The sequence below is a fragment of the Cucumis sativus genome, chromosome 3 (assembly GCF_000004075.3).
Source record: "Cucumis sativus cultivar 9930 chromosome 3, Cucumber_9930_V3, whole genome shotgun sequence".
NCBI classification, from domain to species: domain Eukaryota; kingdom Viridiplantae; phylum Streptophyta; class Magnoliopsida; order Cucurbitales; family Cucurbitaceae; genus Cucumis; species Cucumis sativus.
In genome coordinates, this window is record NC_026657.2 from 2,271,189 (window position 1) to 2,293,699 (window position 22,511).

A 22,511-nucleotide genomic window follows, 5' to 3' on the forward strand; every position below is an offset into this window, starting at 1 on the left:
TAAATTTTAAACATGTTTTCTAATAATGTGAGAATTTATGAAATATATCTTTTTTTCAATAATGGCAATAATGTCCAATAAGAAAGACAAAAGGAATATCTTATTATATTGTTTTTCTTTATTTATTGGTTTTAATATGTAATTCACACGTAGGCAATGTCACTAATAAAAAAAATTATTAACTTTCATAAATATAACAAATAAATATTTTAGGTTTGTCTGTTCTTTCTATCTTCGTATACAGTTTTTTTATATATTTGTTTGAAATCATGATTTTTGTTTTTAATAAACCGTAAATCTTGTATTTTATTTTTGATTTAAGATCATGTACCAAAATATAAAAAATATTGAAAAAGTAGTTGAGATATTGGTAGACGATTGTTTACCAAACAATCTTGAAAAAAATCGTTTAGATTTAGGTAAACGATGACATAGTCAAATCTAAACGATTGTATACCAAATATAATATGCACTCGAGTGGTCGATTAATTGTCTAATGACTGAACAATTTTTTGTATTTTTCATTGTGGACCAGTAATTTTTTTCGTTTTCGAAATTGTTGTATACAGTATAAATATTTTACTGGTTTGTGTTAGATTTTCAAAAACCTCTTTTTTAAATCATGGGATTTAAAAGAATTGTTTTTATTTTTATTAATATGTTATTTTCTTTTCATCTTTTAAATTATTTATTAAGTAACATGAATTTCATTTTTTCCTTTATAGTTTCATATTAAGATATTTTGAGTTGACTTGTCCAAGAGTTCCTCTCATCAATGTGATGTCGAGCTTACTACGCTATGATGCTTAAATTAGTATAAAAATGTATGCATATAAATTTGGTTATAGGTAATGACAATATTGTTAAGTATGTTTCTAATGCTCAAGATTACAAGATGTTAATTAGTCTGAGTTCGACTTAGACTAGTTGATCCAAACTTTGAAACATTGAAATTATCGCTAGTTTTAGAATGAACACTCATCTATATCCATTTGTGTCGAAATGTATATAATTGTCAAGAGAAGAACAATGATAATAAAAAAAATAAAAAATATCAATTTATATTCCTAAAAATAGGAGTTTATCAATTCAAACATTAAATTAATAATTATATCAATTTAAACAAGAAATTTTGTAAATATATTAATTGACATATTTTTCTTTTTCTTTTTGGAAAATCCTAAAACAAAACTTATAACTTAACAATTAAAAAAATTCTATAAATAAATCAATAAATACTTTGAATCAAAATTTTGTTTGAGAATTGTTTTTGTATTTACTTTAGTTATCAATTTTGTAAAATTGAGGTTTAAAGTATATCTACACACATTTGCTTGAATGATTTAGCTCACATAAACTTAAAAATTTATTACATATTAATAGGAAGAAAATTATAAAGTGATATAGATACATAAAATTGAATACAATTTTCTTTAAGAGTTTGAAAACAACACCATTTAAAATGAACTGTAATTGTACGGAAATGTTAATACAAGTCATAAAATTAATTTTGAATTCAAAAGTTGTTTATATTTTCTTTTAACTATTTGGAAAATAAGTTTGATAGATGAGGTCATAAAATAATAATTTGGATAATATTTAAAGTAAGAGTAAAAGAAGGAAGAATATATATAAAAAGATGATTGAAATGTTTTTTGGTTCGTAAAATAAAGAAAGAAGAGTTATTAAGAATGGATGAAGATGATGAAAAATGAAAGAGAGAGAAAAAGAGAGAAGTAAAGAAAGAAAAGAAAAGGACTTGAGATGGGAAGTTGGAGGGTATTGAATGCGATTGATAAGGAAATTGCAATAAGGGGTTTAGGGTCACACTTCATTATTTCATAAATCTCCACACCATTATGTATATCATTGGCCCCCACTCCCATTGCCCCCATTGCTTCCTCTCTTTCTTTCTTTCTTTCTTTCTTTACGTCATAAAACACCAACCAAACCTTCTTTAATTCTCATTTCCAAACTTCACTTCCAACTTCCAATTATGTCATCTTATCACTTTGATTCATCATAACTAACACTACTCCCATTCCTAGCTAATACATCATTTTGTATATGAACAAAATAGAAAAAAAAAATAGTAAAGAAAACATCAAAATAGAACAAATGACAAAACCAACCCCTTGTTAAAAAGAGTATATGAACGAAAAAAATACAAAGATTTCAACGTAGAAATACTAAACATACAAAGACTAAAACGAACAAAAGTTGAAATACGAGAGAAAATGATATTAAAAGATTTGAAAATTTGAGTGTTTTGTTAAAAGTGGGGGCAAGAGGAAGGCTATATATATGTAGGTGATGTATGATGGGATGATATATGAAAGTGAATCTCTCTCTTTTTCCCCTTTGTGGGTCAGTTCAATGTTTTTTCTTTTTTTTCTTTTCTTTTCTTTTTCTTAATATATATATATATATAATATTTGTATTTTTAATTACCGTACAAGGGGTTGGAAAAGAAAGTAATTATTAAAAAGTGGTAAAAAGTGTAGCTGACGATTCAGTCCCTCTTCTTTTTTCTTTTTCTTCTTCTTCTTATTGTTTTTATAAATTTTGTTCTAATGTATTTTGATGGTCCAATTCCATTTCTTTTTCTTTTCTTTTAGGTTTAATTTATCTTAGTACCTAAAATTTTATCTCTACAATTTAGAAACAATATTATAAATCTTGGTGTTACCTATATGCAAGTAACATTTTTTTATTTGCTTCTGGATCATTTATATCTATAGCTAATTTAATTTCTTAAGGATGTTGATCTAGTTTGCTTATTAAGACGTTCCTACTTTTTATATAACAACGAGTGGTTTATTTATTTTTTCTTTGTTAATAAAGCTTTATATTAAAAAAAAATCTAAACTAAAACTATTTGAGTACCAAATCTTAAGAAACATAATTGTTTATGGTTAATTTTTTTTAAATAAATTGATACATTATTTATATGCGTATTAAGATATTAAGTATTTGAATGGAATGTACTGATGACATATATTAGATTGATAAATGTTTCGTAGCATTACACTATCGTCTATATTAAGAGTTCAAATTGACACTTTTTAAAATTAATGGGTTTGACTAAATATCTTAGAAGTTTGAGAACCAAAATAAATTTTAAAAAAATATTTTGGGATTGGAATGGTCATTTAACACATTTAAGAACTAGAATAGAATTAAACAAAATTTAGAAACTAAAATAGATAAAAACGTCATTTTTTTAATTCTATCTATTCGACTTTAATATATAGGCCAACCTTATATAATATTAAATAAATATTTTTGTTTTTAGAAAATCTATAATAGAGAATCTAGTGGAATGCTAGGAAAATTTTCGAGGTAATGAAATGTGATTGCAATGTAATGATTAAAAACTTACGTAGGACTCGACATTGAAACTTTAGCTACTCGAATACTGCGATAGATCTAGCGATGTAGCGCCCGACGTCCCTAATATTTTTAGTGGCATTTTTTATTCTTCATTAAAAATTGAATTTCTTAATCGTGCATGCATTTGGATTAAGCACCCGATTTATAATATAAATTTCATTCTATTCCAACAGTTTTCAATTTAACCATTTTTTAAAAATTGTTTTCAAGCTTTGTAATTTTAGTTTCGTTTGTCTTCGATTACTCACACTTTCCAAACTCTTCAAACAACTCCTCAAAAATTTATAATAAAAATAAAAGGAAGAAAATGAAAAATGGAATGGATAGAATAAAATTATTTTTAAAAGGTTAAAGAATTAAAATATAAATGATGAAGACCATGATCTTATAGTATTTTCATTTTTCATTATGGTTTAGATCAACTTATTTGATTTTCTTTTTCTCTTTTCTCTAAACTTTTAAATTCCTTGCTTTAGTGTTTTAATTTTCAAATATTCTAATCCAATTTCTACCTATTTTATATCCAAAAGATTTTTTTTTTCTTTTTAAAACAAGAAAAACAAGAATCAAATAATTAAAATCCATTTAAAGAGTGAATCGTCTGCAAAGTTTACATGTGGCTGGAAACCTTTGTGGATGTTCTTGTTTTCTTTGAGATACAAAATACTAAATAGAACCTTTATATGAATGTTGATATATTTAGAGAAAATATGCCAACATCAATCCATAGTACTAAGTATTGAGTAATTTTTCTTTTAGATAGTTTTTCTTTTACTTACTTTCATGAAACTCTAGAAAAAAATTGAATTTATCACAAAACAAACGATTATTAGGGTTGGGCTCCGAAATTTTAACTTAAACAATGCTGTTATTTAAAAATTTATAACATGGATTTTTTAAATTAATTTTAATAATAACCAAAATTGGGTGAAATTTAATTTAATTATTTTACGTTAATTAATAAAAAAAAAGTTGGTAGGCTGCCTCTAGAAACTTAAATAATCCTTTGAACCCAAAATTTTGTGGTATGAAATGTATATATATATAAAAAAAACTTTCTAATGTGTGAAGATATACTCAACTCTATGTACTAAAAAGAATATTTTAACCAAATATTAAAGAATAAATTTGAAACTATTTTGATACAATAATAATTTCATAGGTTTAGAAAATGATGGAAAATATGGAGGAAAATTCTTTGCTTTTAAAGAAAGTCATCCACTTTTAGAATTGATGTGGATGTGTTGAAAGAAGTGGTTTTTGTTTTTGGTCCATGAGATAATGAATAATACGTAAAATATCATAACAAATAGATGATATAAATAAAGTTCAAAATATACTATTTAAATTAGCGAGTTTTTTCAAAAATATAAAAAAGTTAACTAATTATTTACCCGACAAAATCACTAAAAGACAAAATTCTACGACCGACCAACATCATACTCACATACATCTTGAAAATTTTTCCATAAGGTCACTCTAAGCTAAGTACGCTTAACTCTAGAGTTCATATGATTTAGCCATCGAAAAGGAAGATACACCTTGTTAGTATAAATATTAACTCATAATTCTTTAAATCTTTCTTAACCTTATTTTTATGTCCTTAGGATTTCCTTCATTAGATGTGATATCAAATCATTCATCTCCCCCTTATAAACTTCGAGCAGTATAGATGAAGTATAAATATTTTGTTACACATTCAATTTTTAACAATTTTCCTTAGATTATTATATATTTTTATCGTTGGTTTTATTTTAGTATTTGTATTTTTAAATGTAAATTTTTAATCAATGTATTTTTCATAAATTCTAAATTTAATTTTTACTGTTTTTTATTTCATTCAACCTTATTTCTTTTTCAATAAACACTAATCTTAAAATTTATTGTTCCAATAAATACTTGTATATATAATACATTATACAATTTTTTTAAAAAAATATGTTAGACAAAAACTTCTAATAAATCTACTCATTTTAATTTTTTTTTCTAACGAAAGTAGAGATTGAAAATAAATAGTTGTTTAAAGAGCTTACATAACACAATAACACACATATATAATATATAAAGATCATTATAGAAACATAATTTGTACCTTTAGTATTGTACTACCTTCGGTTACATTTATTATCAATATACTAAATTACATATAACTAATTATAATATACTTTATGTTAGTATTATAAGTGATAATGAAAAAAAAATGATATATTGATAATATTTAGTGTAGAGTATGAACCTAAATTCACATAAGAAATCTTCAAATAAATTTTGAAATTTTATGTATATTTTGTGGTATTTTTTTGTTGCATTGAATATTTATTGGAAATGATAGCAATAATGATGGTAATGGAATATTATCATCATAATTCATAACATCTTTTCTTCGTAAAAAAAATTGATCGGATAATAGTTATATAATGGTAAAAATAAAGGGTAAACAAATACATTATTTGTTGAAGAAAATCATTATCGATACATTAATTATTTTGAAAAAGCTCATCAATTATTTGATTAAATTTCAAAGTTTTAACTCTATTAAAAAAGTTTGGAATTCAATGATTGAATAAAAAATATCATTTTCAATATAATCTTTAAATGTCAAGAAGAATGATAAATTTGTTGGTAGATTGAAAAACAAAAGTTAAATGTTAATTAACTATATATAATCATAGTAATAAATGATAAGCCAAACACAATGAATGATTTTGTAATAGTTAAGTTAATTAATGATCTGCATGTGTATACTATTGTTTTAATAATAGTTTTAATTAGATGAACCATCCCATCAACCATATGCCTAAATTGGATAGAAAATTTTATGACTGTGTTTATTTATTTTGATTTAAGTTATTAACTTACATTAAAAAATCATGGGCGGCTATTATGAATAATATGGACAATTGATTAGAATTAGGTTGTTTGTAGGCCCTAATGATAAAAATATGTTACCAAATTTTTAGTAAACACAAAATTAAATCTCTCTTAATTAAATTAAAAGCAATATATCTATATATATATTTTTTTTGTTGTTGTGAAATTTGAACACACATGGGACCAAATGCTTGTGTCAAATATAGTAAACTTATTTAGGTACAATCAATAATTCTGTTGGATTTGATGAGATTTCATTCTTTATTGTGGGTATCATAGGAACCTATTTTTCTTATTGAAATCTGAGAATAATAGTAACACAACTTTAATTATGTTTTTAATCTAGCCATGTTTCATAACGTTTCATGACTAGGATTCAGTTCGATATTTTGTTGTATCTCCTACGACCTGCCAACATCATCCTTACTTATTTTAAAGGTTTATTAGAGTGAAATTCGTTATCTCCCACAAATCAACAAGAGTCATTTCAACATGCTTTGTCCTCACTCAATTGCATTCTATAAATTTTTTAAAGAGATTACCCAACATAGAATTGTTTCAAGCTAAGCATGCTAAACTTTTGAGTTTACATGATTAAGGCCACCGAAAATGAAGGTATACTTTGTTGGTATAAATAGTAACTTTTAATTATTTTAAGTTTTTTTAATCGGATCTCTCATTCAAATATGATATCGGTTCATTCACGTCTCCCTCCTCAATTCGTAGCGTTACATGATAATAATTATATATGTGCTAAGGGCATTGCATGTTTTGAATTAGTTAGATAAATAAATACTAGATAAAAATAATAATTTTGAGAGTGTTTCTAAAGCTACTTAATTTTAAAACTAAATACTTAAAACATCCAACCAAATGCATCGAAAGCTTTTGTTTTTTACCCCCAATTTTTATTTTGGTATCTCGTTGTTAAGAGATTTTTACTTAGTACAACTTAGTACATGGGAGAATATCTATTAATTGGAAATGATAAACATAAAAAATTTAGTCAATACAAAAAAGAATCAAAATGTGACACATGCTTTAATTACTAGATAAACATAGACTAATTTGATAGATATTAAGTTAATAGGAAGATGATAGAAATTAAGAACACACGAAAAGTAGACAAAATATAGAGTTACGTAGTCTGTAAAAATGATTTGATATTACATGCTTTAGAAAGATGTGTATAGTAATGCACATAACCTCTTGAAATTTAGAAAATTTGTCATTAATAAAAAAGGAGGAGAAAATAAACTTTTATGAAAATTTAAGAAGATATTGAAAAGTAGAAAATATCTCCCTCCATAGTTCTATCTGAAGAGTGTTTGAAAGATTGAGACTGACCGCCCAAAAAAAAAATATGGATTTTTAAATGTTTTATATTTTATTTATGGGAATGTTTGAAAAAATAAAAAATAACAACAAAAATAAAATTATGATAATAAAGTTGATGTCACTATATTTTCTAAATTGCAAAAATAATAATTTTAAAATCGGATAGTTCTCTAATATCTCTAATTACTTGTCATATTTGTAATACGTAAAAAAAAAAGTTCTATAAACTGTTTTTTTTCTAATTTCTTTTTTTGTCATATGATGTAATTTTTTTTATTGCTATTATTACTGATAATGAACAATAAGAAAACTATAAAAATGAGTGCATATGCATGGATGTGTGAGAGATAAATTAGAGCATTGATTTTGGTGGAGAAATGATCATTAACTATGAAACAATTGAAAATTTTTGTAAATGACAAAACTGTTAAACATATTTATAAAATATAACAAAAAATTCAATTCTAAAACTGAATGACTATTAACAATATATGTGATAAATTTAAAATTTTGCTATATTTTGTAAATATTTTGGTAGGTATAAAACTGCTCCATAAATTAACATTAAAAAAAAGAAAGAAAAACTACTAATATTTAACACTCTTATATTGTAAAAGAAAATAATCTAAAAACAAGAAGATAACGTTAGAATGCCTTGAATATGTTATATATATGACGCTACAAATAATCAAACACAACACTTTTCGATTCACAACGGATTATATTATTCAACATATTTAATTATTGGTCCTTTTAACTCGATTGACATTATTGTGTAACAAAATCAATCTCACTCTACTCAACAAAGGTAGCCAATATATTATATGATATTAATAAAGCATAGTATATTTTGTCCATCTATCTATGTTTATATATATTTTTAGTTGTGTAGCAAAGTAATTTGTAGGGCATAGGGCAGCCAAAGGCAAGGCTAAGAGAGAGAATTGGTAACTTTGGTGTTATTATTATTAGTATTGTTATTGTTATTTTGTTGAATTGTTTTGATGTGAGTTAAAGAGAGAGAGAGATGATAAAATTAGATGTTCGTCTCGAAGTCTTAACCTCTTTTAACCCTACAAACTTTCCATTCTATAACTTCACCTTCACCACATGGCATTGGACCATACGCCACCCATTTTCTTTTTCTCTAAATATATATAAATTCCATTCATTTTTTCTTCCCCTCAAAACTTATAATTACCAATCTTTCTTTTTTTTTTTTTACAAATATTATTAATTCATTTCTAATACTTTTATGCAAAATTGTTACGTAACAATTTTTCATCTTTAGCAAAATCTTGAATATGACAGTACGTCAAACACAAGTATTGTTACCAACGTAGAACTTCAGTAAAACATTCTTTCCGTATATAATTGCGTGATTTGCAAATTTTGTTGATCATTTATTCTCTTTTGTATTATATGCTTTACTTATTTTCCTACAAATAATAAAATCATTCTCTCCAAAATATATTTTCGAGGCTAACATATTTATATGGTGCTCTTCAAATTTAATTTTAGGGTTAGTCGCTTAATCATTAGTAAAGTGTGTGCATTGAAAGATTTGAGAGAGCTTACAATTTGTCTATTCATGCTTCAACCTTCATGTATTGAGTATTGAAAATTTATGTGTATGTCCTTGAGACTTTTGGTTCAATAGCCATTATAGAACTCGAGAGGAATTCGATATTGATATTGTATTTAAGGGAGCCTAAGTATATATAGTGAATGTAAAAGACGATCTTACTCTTGGAGGGAGCTTATGCATATTGTATTAAGGGATCTTATATAAAACTTGGAAAACCATTGACTATAGAAGTGAGGGGAGCCTAAGTTGGAGTCCGTCAGATAAGTACCTTCGTTGTACATGTTTAAAACTCTTTATATTTATTGAAGTTTCGTTTCACCAAGCACATTAATGTTGGATTATCAATCTTCGTGTCAGTATTTTTCTATTTGTTTTTGTGACGACCCTCTTGTTGTACATATTATCTGTGACATCGTGTTTAACCTCGTGTCTTCTGTTTGATCCACTAATGTTGTTTTTCTTTTTCAAGTTAAAATATAAACCACCCAAACTAGACATCAAAAACTTTTTTACTTGGTCTCTTTTGGGTAATGACAAGGAGAAAAAGGATGAAAAGACAAAGTTTTTCAACTTCTATTAATCATGAAAGTATTGAAAACTTCCAACTTTCTCAAGGCATTGTGAGAGTCAATTCATGACTTATAACAACACATCTTTTTAAATGACAAAACAATGAAAGAAATACCTTCTTAGTTTAAACTTATATGAACTACAATTTGAGTTTGTCTTCATCTAAGTGCTACACCACACTCCACTCCACTTCAAATCTACGTGTATAAGGACAAAAGTAATATTATAAGCTAACAAATATATATGTATCTTATAATAAAAGAAAAAAGTTATGTTATATATACATCATCCCATTAAGTTTCTTCTCACCTTTTTTCTCTTTTCATCCCTACAAAATTCAAGACAGCTCTATCCAAAACTGTCAAAGCTATGAAAACTTAAATATCAAATCTACACTTTAGGTTATTTTTCTATTAGTATTCCCAATTATTTATCAAATAAAGTATAGTCCTTTCACTTTTATAATTATAGTTATTTCATATTCTATATAATAAAATTTTAAATAAACATGAATATTTAAAAGACTAAGATTCAATTTTGGGTCTATCGTTGGGTGTGATTTGATGCAAATCTTAAAAGTTCATAAAAACTAAAAGAAAATTACAAAATTAAGAGACTTGTTAAATACATTAAAATTAAACTTCCATTAAGCATAATCATAAAAATGGGAAAATAGTCTAAACTTTAACACTTTTTTATATTACAATTTTTTTCACACATGTTTAATGCTTGGTGTGTTGTGATTACTTTTTCTTCTTATTTTATTTTATTGTATGTTGAATAAATAAACATATTTGTTTAAAAGTTGAAATGACCTTAGAATTTTGACATCATATATGCACTATAGTCTTTGTGTGTTGATTTCATGTTTGAATATTATTAAAATGGAAAAAAAAAATCAAAAGATATTCTTCCCTACTAATTAAGATTTTCCTTCAACTTTCTTCTGGGTTTCTTCTCCACAATTGGAAAAGCTTTTCCTTCAACACAAAAATTATAAATAAGAATTACAAGATGTCTCATTCTTTAAACATAACTTATTATTATCATTAATTTTAATTATAAATGAGTATTTAATTTGTCTCTAGATGGTTGAAAAGTGTTCCATAAATAGTAACAATTAATAAAATAGAATACCCGTTAACCTTTAATTCTATCTCCATATGTATATTGTAAAAAAAAAAAATCATATTTACTTAGCCTATACGAACTTAGTTCAATTGATATAAAACTTGTATCTCAACATACACTTTCATGGATTTTACATGGTAGAAAAATAAGAATCTATTCTAAATTACTGCTTTTTCAAATTCTTAAATATATAAAAATTTTCACTTATGATGTTTTTCTTTGATACATTATAGAGGTAGCGAATTACTCTTGATCATATAGACACAGACATAAGAATTTTTTTATCATTAACAGAGAGAATAAACAAGAAAACAAAAACCATTTCAATTATTTTATATCCAATTGAATCTTCTTTCTTTATCTACATCTACCCATAAGAGCTCAAAAAATAAAATATAAACGTAGGATTTCAAGTATGCCTCAAGATTTTGAAAGTTTTCATTTTTTTATTATTGTGGTTTGAATGTTTATTTCTAAAATATCACCCTACATGAATAATTATTGACACGATAAATAATGTGTGAAAGTTAAAAGATTGACATGTGTAATATTATCAATGTAAGTTAATGCATAATGTTGCTATGTAAAAATTAGTTATGAAAATAATTTAACGATATCTTTAGATATAAAATAAATAGTAAAAACGACAGTAACTTTTTTCGTATAGTTTCAATAAGTACATATATATTAAACTTTAGGTGTCATATTCACATTTCCAGCAATATTTCAACCTGTCTTATTCAAAATACACATTTCTCGTTTCTAATTATTTTTTATTTATAAAAAAAACAAAAAAAATTATTTTGAATCACACAACTTCATATGAAAATATTTACAATCTATTGTAAATAGATTATAATATTTTTTTATATATATTCTGTAAAATATTATATTCCATGAGTACATATTTTGACTTTTATAAACTACAAATTCACACATCAAACATATTAAACATTAGTCTAGAGTTCTCCTTTCATATATTTTTAATATAACATTACGAGTATACTTTAGCAATTTACAACTGAATTATTAGAAGACAAGATGTCTTTATTTTACAATACAAAAGTATTCTATTAAGTAATTTCAAAGTTTGTGATTCAAATTTTCCTACCTTAAAAGTTAATACAGTTCAATTGATTTAAAATTTTTTGGTTCGATTCTTCAATATTAGTTAGGGTAAAAGAAAAAGAAATAGAGTATTTAAAAATGGAGGTGACACACAAACCAAAAAATTACAACTTAAGCTTTAGGAAGTGTAAAACATAAAAGTTTTTACCCATTTCCACAAAGATGATTGTTAAATTGATTATTAATCAATAAAGTGTTTAATGACGCGTTTTCCCTTTTTTCTAAACAAATCTCCCTCCAAATACTCAAAAACCTTTTCTTTTTATATGTAATTAAATTATGGTCTAATCAGTTTTATGTTGCCTTTATTTTATTTTATTTATTATTATTATTATTATAATTAAGAAGAAAAATAAAAAAAAAAGGACAAATTAGAGAAAGTTTATTGATTTTTGTTTAATTATTAATTAAGGCTTTAAAGTCAGAAGCTTTATCCTTTCCCCTCTCTCTCTCAAGGTTGAAATATATGAAAAGAAGTGAATGGCAATTGCATCACCATGTGGCTCTTCATTTTATTTTATGAATTTTTTCCTGTTTATTTTAAAGATAAGATTTTTTTTTAATATTATTTTTATGGGATCAAATGTTATATTGTTTGTGTGTGTGTATGTGTGTTTTCTCTCTCTTTAATAAATAAACTATGATTGGATTTGAAATTTACTGCCCTCATGAAATGGCTTAGGGTGAAGAAATAAACACAGTAATCTTTAAACAATACATATGTATGTTAATTAAAAGACGTGAAAGAGAGTTAGGGTTGTGACATAGAAGAGCCTCATATTTATGCAGTAAAAAGATACAAAATATTGAAACGTAAGAAGAAGGAAAGGAAAGTTAATTAAAGGGATGAAAAGTGGTGGAGAGAGAGTGAAAAGGGTAAGATTTTGAAAGGGAAAAATGAGAAGGATGAAGAGGTAGTAAGGTATAGGTGTATAGGAATGTGATTTTGGATGAGTGGTAGGGCAGGAATGAATGAGACATGACAAGTATAAGAAATGATGTTCCAAATCTAGGCTGCAAATACACATCACCAATTTAACTATTTCATTTTCATCTCAACAATCACAATTTTTGCAAAAATAAAAAAAGAAAAGAAGAAAACAAAAAACCCATTCCCCATTCCATATTTGAGCCATCCACTCCCGTTATCACTTTCAATTTTCTTTTTATCCAATTCCTCAATAAAACAATTTCAAACACACTCATCCATCATACTAAATATTATATTATTGGAGTATGTAAAATTTACATTCTCATCTGTTAAAATTTCAATTTGAAATTTGATTGGTCGACATTTTCACATGTCCAATGAAATTGTCTAAAATCAACGCTTTAGTTACCCATTATCACTTTTTTTAGATCAACTTCAAAATTTATATATAAAAACGATTTTACTATAATTTTATATTTCGACTTTTAAAAAATTATCAACCAATATAAATACAAGGAAGGTAGATTTAGGGTTTGTTGGAGGGTAAGGGTGATGTATGGTTGAGTATGGGACAAAACTTGTTACCTAAAAATCCCTATGAGTGTATGAATCTCAAATATTTAGACAACACAACTATTTTTTACACCCAATTATGCTTTTAATTGACAACAATGGTCTGCCTAAATTAAGCTTCCATTATTGCAATCCAAACATTTCTTTTCTCCCTTATAATTTTACTTTTCATCTTTGGATGTATATATATTTATACATCTTCAAGTACTTTTTCTTTTCTTGTCAATTTCTTTCATCAAAGTTTTTCTATGGCATTATCCAACTTGGAAAGGACACTATAATATATGTTTTTTTTTTTGAGAAAAATTCTTTTCATATTCCTTCTTATGTAAATACAAATTTAGAAATAATTATATCTATAGATAATGGTTTTTTTTTCCTTTTGAGAAGGGAAATGAATTCAACAAACTAAATCAAATCAACGTCATATTTGTATGTTTGAAAAAAAAATCATACTCGTACAATTATGCATCATAGTAAAATAGAAAAAAAATGATTTTTTCTTAAATCGATATAAGTTGAAACAAAACTTTCCGAAGACTTTCAATTTTATGAAATTAAACTTTTAGTAATAAATTAAATTAATTAATCAACTCAATATCTATTTAAAATAAGGATAATTTAACTCGCTTAGTAGAATCTTATCATCATGGAAACTCATGAAATAAGTAGAAGAAAAAATAGTAATGAAAACTTATTATAATATGAAATGGGATAGATAATCTTATCATAATTTTTTGTAATTCAATTTCAACATGTGTTATTTGATAAACTTGATTAACACACATTGATAAATCAAAAGTTAAAAACTTTTTGAAAAACATCAAGGATTATTAAACAAAAGGAAAATGGTAGATAATTCAAAACAAAATGATTCAAGTTTCAAAAAGGAAAAACAACAAATGATTAGAAAATGGAAAAAAAGTTGCCATCATTGATTAACTCCTTTGAAAGTTTGAACAAATACCACAAACATAAAATAAAAATAATAAATAATAAAAAACCAATATTCAAGTAGACTTGAAGGTTGTAATTCTTGTGGGTTATTGGGCCTGTAATATAAGGCCCAAGCCTGCAAAATTGAACATGCCAAAGCCCAGATAAAATGGCCCATTGCTCTCAACATACCATTATTAGGAATATGGGTGTGTGATAGAAAGCAATTTTTCTTTTTATATATTTGTAAATATTTTCTAAAAATTGTCATTTAAATTATAGACAATTTTCTAAAAAATTTATAATGGCACAAATGGTGCCCAAGTTTTGGAAGGAGAAAATAATATTTTGGCTAAAAATTTATTTTGAATTTTTTCAAACTGAGGTTTAATTCATTTGAACCGTTGAATGGTTGATTTAATTTCGTTTTCAAACTGTTGGATCGTTCATTTTGACAGTCATAAATACCCGATTGTTGGATTTGTTTTTTTACTATCATTAATTTTCTTACCATTGGTAGCCTCCCTCATCCACTGTATATACTCACATTATCTTCTCATTTGACACACCACCAAAAATTTCAAGCTCTCATTTTTATCATTTTGTTTTCTTTTAGTTTTTCGAGCAAACAAGTATCTATCGTCAAGTGTTGGTATATTACTGGTTGGTTCTAGTGCAGTTCCTACCAACGAATTAGATTCTATTTTTATCTTAGGGATGACAAGGCACATGATATATGCTTTCACACTCTGAGCAGAGCTTGAAAAATTTTAAAGAGAGCGAGATTCTAGACTTATCTAGTTTATTAATGTGCTTTTGTTTTTCAGGTTTTTCTTACTACAACCCTTAGCTCCATCGAAGTACTACACTGAAGCACTACACTTTGCCATTCAGAGAAGAAGTATACTTAACCACGATGGGTCATGTTTTCCTACCATAATAATTTTAAAAACATTAATTAGATTATCAAGAAATAGAATTAGATCACATCATTTTTCTAGAAAAAAACTACAATTTGTTCACAACAATAAGTTTGTTACCAAGATATATTAAAAATAGGGATCTTTTAAAAAATATAACCAATTGATAAAATATTTACACCTAACAATTTAAAACGCTTACAGATGCACAATAGAAAATACAAAAATTGCCCATTGGTACACGATCTTGTACCAAATCTAAACTATTAATTTGGTACACGCGATTGTGTACCCAAATCCAAACTATCATTTTGGTGCATTGGTACACTTTAATTTATTTGAATACTATATATTATTAACATATACAGAGAGATAAATTAAAACCACATCATTCCTATGTATTGTGGAAAGGTAATACATTTTTGGTTTGATGCCTAATTTGAGGAATTTGAATTGTTTTTTTCCTTTATTTTCTTTTGAAAATATATGTTATAGGACATTTCAAAACTATTCCAAAATTATTAATAAATTGTGGATTGGGCTTAATTTTTCTAAATGGATATTGCTTCCATATATTAAATATCTGGAATAATTAATAATTAATGTTTGTATTTGTATCTATATGATAATTATTGTCTGTAAAAGTTAAATGGATGGGTATGATTTACCAGTTTGTATACTAAAATCCAAAATTAGATAAACAAATTTAATTATTTAAAAACTGAAATATTAATAAATCAATATATTTATATTAAATATTATTTAAATTATTTTATTTAATAACTAAGTATTAATACCTGACAATAAAATGAATAAGAAAATATCAATGATAAATGTATTTATTTGAAATTTACTGAGTCAAATAATTTTCAAAAATAACAAATTTCATAAAATACTTACAACTTATAGTAAATTTTATCAATAGTTGTGGTTGATATGCTACAATAATAGAAGACTATTTATAATAGAATTCAAAATTTTGTTATAGCTCGTAAATATTTTAATTTATTTTGTTATTTTTAAAAATGTTTAATAATTAATAAAATTAATAATAATTTTTATTAATTTGACTTTATTCATTTTCAAGTACAATAACCTCACAGGTTTCATGCCACCTGGGATTTAATATTCTCTAAATAATAATATTCTAAATTTCAAAAAATCTGAAAGGTCTGTGAAACAAACAAACAAAGATATTTAATGTTTAATATGAAATCTCATGACAATATGTGTAGAGTTGGAGTTAATTATCACATACAAAATTTTCTTGTATCTAAATATTGAATTGGAAACCAAGTTTTTAGAAAGGGTTAATAGTTTTCACTATAGTTAAAAGAGCACGCTTTTCCAAATATAATATTCATAGTACGTACATAGTTAATTGTGAACTAAAGTCAACTATAATAATATAGGAGACCCAAACACCGAGTGTGTTATAATAGCTCATTTCATCCAACTCAACTTGTGGTTCAAACAACCGTTTATCAATAGAATTATATTTAGGGATTGTTACAATCATAGTCAAAGTATTTACCGATGTAATACAATCCAAAGAGAAATTTCAAATACTACAACAAAATTTAGATTTAACTTTCAGGGTGTATAAGCTAGAGTCTATAGTCGTTAGATTTTGCTATATTTGTAATTATTTAAAAATGTTTCTATACCTTTAAGTATTAACTCTATAAAACGCTACTCGTTGTAATCATTCTAATATTTTTATTATGAAAATTTATTTTTCTCTCTATGCTCTATTCTCATGGTTTTAGAAGTTATATATATTAGCGTGACATATAGGTCGTAGTATATAGAGTATAGGAAGTTTTAAATTCATAACCATTTCGATTAGGATGTCACATGGCCACCAACTTCGACTTGATTTATATATATATATATATATACACACTATATCGTAGTATGAAAGAAAAAAAAATGCTCTCATTGGTGCATACATCTTGTGGGAACAACTATGTTGTAACCAAATTGACTCACGAAAAGAACCAGAAGACAAACATAGACAAGAAGAAACCCTAATAGCCCACAAAAGCCAACACGAAATCCTACGTGGCAAGACGGGATAGGCCGAAGGCACATGGAAATAATGCCACGTGGCAAACAGGGTCAATGGGGGGCTGGAAAGAGTTGGAGGGTTTCATGTCCCTAATTTGTGGGTACAAAGTTACTATTAGGCCATGCTTCTTTGTTCAACTCTCCTATTTCCTTTTTTCTTTCTCTTCCTCCCATTATTATTTTCCCTCTCAAACTATCTTCCAAAAAGCTCAATAAATTTTTGAGCTTTTGAACAAATATATATACAACATATTTCATTATTATTGTTTTTTTTCTTATGATATACTACAATTGATTATATACATATAATCAACGCAACCATTTGTATGGAGTAGATAGATATCAATTTATTATTAAAGGTGTGGCAAGTTCTTTGTTCATGTTTTGGTTTTCATTAATCATTTAAGTCATTATTTTCTAAACTTTTTTACTTTAATCATTCTATAATATTTATACTTAATAATTACATAATAATCATATAAATACTCAATTATTTGTTTACCGAATTAAATTCATTTTGAAACTAGTCATATATTTGTGTCATACCGTACATAAGATTTCAACTTTTAAAAAAGATAAATATTGTTAAAACGAATATAACTCAATCAACACAAAAATTTATTAGTAACCATACTGAGTTATGTAGTTTGAATTTCTCTATCTAATTACACTAAAGAATTAAGTAAAAAAACAAACAAATAAATAATATACGAGGAGGAATTGATCGAACCCTATATTTCTCTAACACATTCGGATATATGTTGAACTACGATCGTTTTAACGAATAGTACGAGTTAAGAAGATAAAATTTAAAATTTAATAAGTAAATGCACAAGGGATGCTATTATGTCAATTGTCAATCATTTAATTAAGAGAACAAAAATGTGTGAATTGCAATTAAATGGGAAGAAATATGTGTGGTGGGTACGTTGGCTCACATAGTCACACACACACATATTTACATTCTTCCTTTCTAGAAAAAGAAAAACTATCTTATTTCAAATAACATGTAGAAGCTGAGGAATATAAAATTTGACCATATGAGATATGTCTTCATTATTAATTTCAAATAACAGAAACTGTTTATGCATGCTATTACGTTCATATTCTCAATGATTCACTATCATCCATTTTGTCTAATTTCATTATATTTTTGAATAGTTTCAATATTTTACGATTTTTTAAAATGTTTTTTTTTTTAATTTTATAATTTATCAATTTAGAAGTATTTGAAAAAAAAACAAATATATATGTATATATGTATATCTTTCTTTTTTTTCCAAACCAAGGGTATATATATATATATATATATGAACTATGATTAGTGTTTGACAATAGAAGTCTGAAGAGGAAGTGTAGAAAAGTTAATTATTATTGATGCCTTTATTGAGAGAAGTGTCTCAATCTATTGTTACACTATAAGAATTAAGAGAGCCTTCTCAAAGTCAAACAAAGTTTCAAATTAGAATTTTAAAAAATTAGCTAAGTTGATAAAACATTTATAAGTTACAGTCAAATTTTAGATTCCATCACTAACAAATATTTAACAAATATTTGATAGTGATATTCTTGTCATTGACTATGATAGAATTAAAATTTTTTTTTGCTATAATTTGTAAATATTTTAATTTATTTTACTATTTTAAAAAATACTCCTTATATAAATGCTATTTTGAATATTAGGGTAGTAAAATTGTTTGAATTAAATTTATTATAAATTATAATAGAAGGTTAAGGCTTAATTAGATCAAAGTGTTTTTAATTATGTTCCAGTAAAATAAACAACTATATGGACCATTTTTTTTTATAGAAGCAAACAAACTATAGACCATCTTTTTATTTTCTTTTTAAAAAGCCCTTTCAGGTTTATATTTCCAGTCTTGTGGGAGATGTGCACAAAACTTACCCAAAATATCGTTTCTTTTTAGAAAGATCGATCATCGATCTTTGCTCTCTATTAATCAATTCTTCAATGTTAGTTCTTATTGTTCAACATTTCAATCGTTTATATTTTTGGTCTGTTTGAAATGAAAGGAAAACTATCTATCGTATATTAAAAAACGTCATTAATGATGGTTTGAAAACTTTGGAAGATAACGTACTTCTGGTCTTTCGATATTAATCTATTGCTCTTTAACTTGTTTGCTTTTTTCTAACACATTGTTGTATGTTTCTCAAGTACTGATCTTTCAACAAGAAGTATCTATTTTCTTTAAAATAATAAAAAAAGAAACTATGTTTTATTTTGTATTCTATTATGTGATTTTTTATTGAATGAACTAAATGCTATGCCATCTTGATCTCTCATTCATCTTTACACTCTCTTCCAAATTTTCGCTCCCCTAAATATCTCACATGCATCCATGAGGTTTTAAATGTGAGCAACATATCATATATATATATATATATATATAAGTGGATCTAATAAGTCTTGCAAGCCAAAGACACTTGATTTGGATCTTTTTTTTTTTTTTTTTAATTTAATGCTATTACACTCTTTTAAAAAACTCGACTTCATAATAGTCGACGGGTGTTTTTGGACCGATTTAATAGTTGTTGGATAATAGAGTTTGTATTATGCGTTTTCCTTAAGAGATAGGTTGAATGGTGATTTAACTTGAATATGTCCTACATTCGAACTCCTCCTGTAATGTCGTTTACTTATCAAACAATATTGATTTTCACTTGTTGAACTATCTATAAATTTTAAAGTATTAATACATTAAACTTACTTTTTAACGTATCAGCTTTGGATAAACTGACAAATTGAGTATCCGCGTGTGTAACTAAAAAGTGTGAACAAAGAAAATTAACATGCAACTAAATTATATCCTTTGTGAAATTTCATAAACTTCCATTCATAGGTTTAACTAAAAAATTAGCATAGCTCTCTCCTCTCTCTCTCTCTCTCTGTAAGTTCCTTTGTTTAAAGAAAAAGTTAGATATTGAGGAGACAAAGAAGAGCCCACCATATATTTGAGAGTTAGTTTTGAAGGTTGATAGCCCAAACAACTCCATGTTCTCAATAACAAACATTTTTCCATCCTCATTTAATGCTCTCTCTCTTTTTCTATCACTTCCCTCTTCCATTACATATACTTCCCTATAACCCTAATTCCATCTCTCATTATTCCAAACAAAACCCTCTTCTCTTTCACCTTTTCTCTCTTTTTCCTTTCTCATGGCTATGCCTTATTTCTTTCTCATTCTCTTATTCTTCTCATCTACTTTGCATGCATGTGACGCTAGTCGTCTTCGATTCTTCCAGAGTTCGAATTTTGTTTCCAGGATTAATGAACTGCATTCGATGTCTCAAGGGATTTGGAGTATAAATCATGATCAGGAGGGAAGTTTCGACAAAAACAACAATGACAACATTCTTCATAATAAGGAGAATATTATTGGAATTGAAATGTTAAAGGTATACTATACATATATACTTCATCTCCCATCTTGTGCTTTCTAAAGATGAGCTTGTGATTTACTTCATGATTACTAAGCTAGCTATATGAGAGGGGGAGTTTTTAGATATGTTGGACATTTTCATTTAAACATATCTACATCTTGATAAAACTCAATATATCAAAATATATATGAGGCGATAAAAATATATTTTTCCTCTAAATAATGCAATAAATATGTCAACCAAACTATACATGCATACCTTATCTTATTTAAAAATTCAATCAAATGGTTTTTGGTCGAAATATAATGTGTAATTATCGATATCAAATATATTTGATTTTATAAGAAAACCAACCTAATATCCTTTTATCATTATTTCTATTTATATTTGTACAAGCTTTAAAATCTCATAATTTTCATCGACATCAACATTTAATTCTCGAGTCAAGATAATAATAATCATGAATAAAGACACCATTTAAGTTCTTTGGTACAGGACAATAATAATTTCATTAATACAGACAAAGGCATATGAATGATAAATACATGAAAAGGGGAATTATTTGGAAATATAGTGAGTGAGTGATTAATGAATTAACTTTGGTATTTTAATTTATCAGGGAATGAAGAGAGATGGAAGCAGATTGGTAATGGAGTTTCCAATGAAAGAAAAAGTGATGAATTCTAAGGAAAATGAAGTTGGAGAAGACATGGTAGTGATGGATTATGCACAACCCCACAGGAAGCCTCCTATTCACAATGAAAAACCCTAGATATATGTATAGATATATTGTAATATTTCTCAAATTTGCCATCAAATATTTAAATATGTTTAAAAAATAAAAGTCTTTTTCTTTTTTAATTTTTCTATATATTGGAATAAAGAAAAAAAATAGAGTATAAATAACTATGTGAGGATTTATCTTTGATTTTTTTTTAAAAGTTATATATGCAAACGGCTTTAATTTGTATTTTGTATTCAAGGGTTTTTGTTATTTATATAATTTGAGTGAAGAAGAAAAGAGTTGTATGAGTTGTAAAAAATTGTGAATTTTCAAAAGTGTGAGAATTTGTGCGTTTTATTTCATTTTTTGAAGCTTAATAATATAGGCTAGAGGACTTTATTTTTATTGAGATGTTCTTTAGCCGTAGACCTACTAATAATTCGAAGCGTATCTTCCTTTCAAGAAATGACGACAATAGAGAAATTTGAGTTATTGAACGTTTAATTTTTTTAACTCTTTTCGAGTTCAACACTAGATGAAATGAGAGATTTGATTCTTTGACCCTTTGGTTTAAAGTACGAGCAACAACTAGAAACTCATTTACACTTTCTTGCATAGATTTAGATTTTGTACAAGAAGTTTAGGATTTGATATATATCTATGACAATTTAATGTGAGACTAAATTAGTTAGATAGACGTTCATATAAATAACTTGGTATACACGAGGACTTTTCATTTAATCACCCAATTTTAGTACTATTTTCGCATAAGCATGCTTGGTCGTCGTTGCTGGTTTAGATTTGGTTTTACTTAAAGTTAAAGTTGAATTAATTGTTTTATATTAAAGCAGTTGGTTAATAAAGTTTGAAGTAAAAATTTATATTGTTCCTCAACATTGTATAAATCAAAATTTTAAGATAATAATTGTATA

The 22,511-nt window shown here is 25.8% G+C and overlaps 1 protein-coding gene across 1 annotated transcript; it reads left to right on the forward strand.

Annotated features, from left to right (window-relative positions):
- The first annotated feature begins 20,555 nt into the window (after positions 1-20,555).
- LOC105434783 lies at positions 20,556-21,832 on the forward strand. The gene is made up of 2 exons (XM_011652105.2): positions 20,556-20,870; positions 21,475-21,832. The coding sequence occupies exons 1-2, from the start codon at positions 20,631-20,633 to the stop codon at positions 21,625-21,627; spliced, it is 393 nt and encodes a 130-aa protein (XP_011650407.1). The 5' UTR covers positions 20,556-20,630; the 3' UTR covers positions 21,628-21,832.
- The last annotated feature ends 679 nt before the right edge of the window (positions 21,833-22,511 follow it).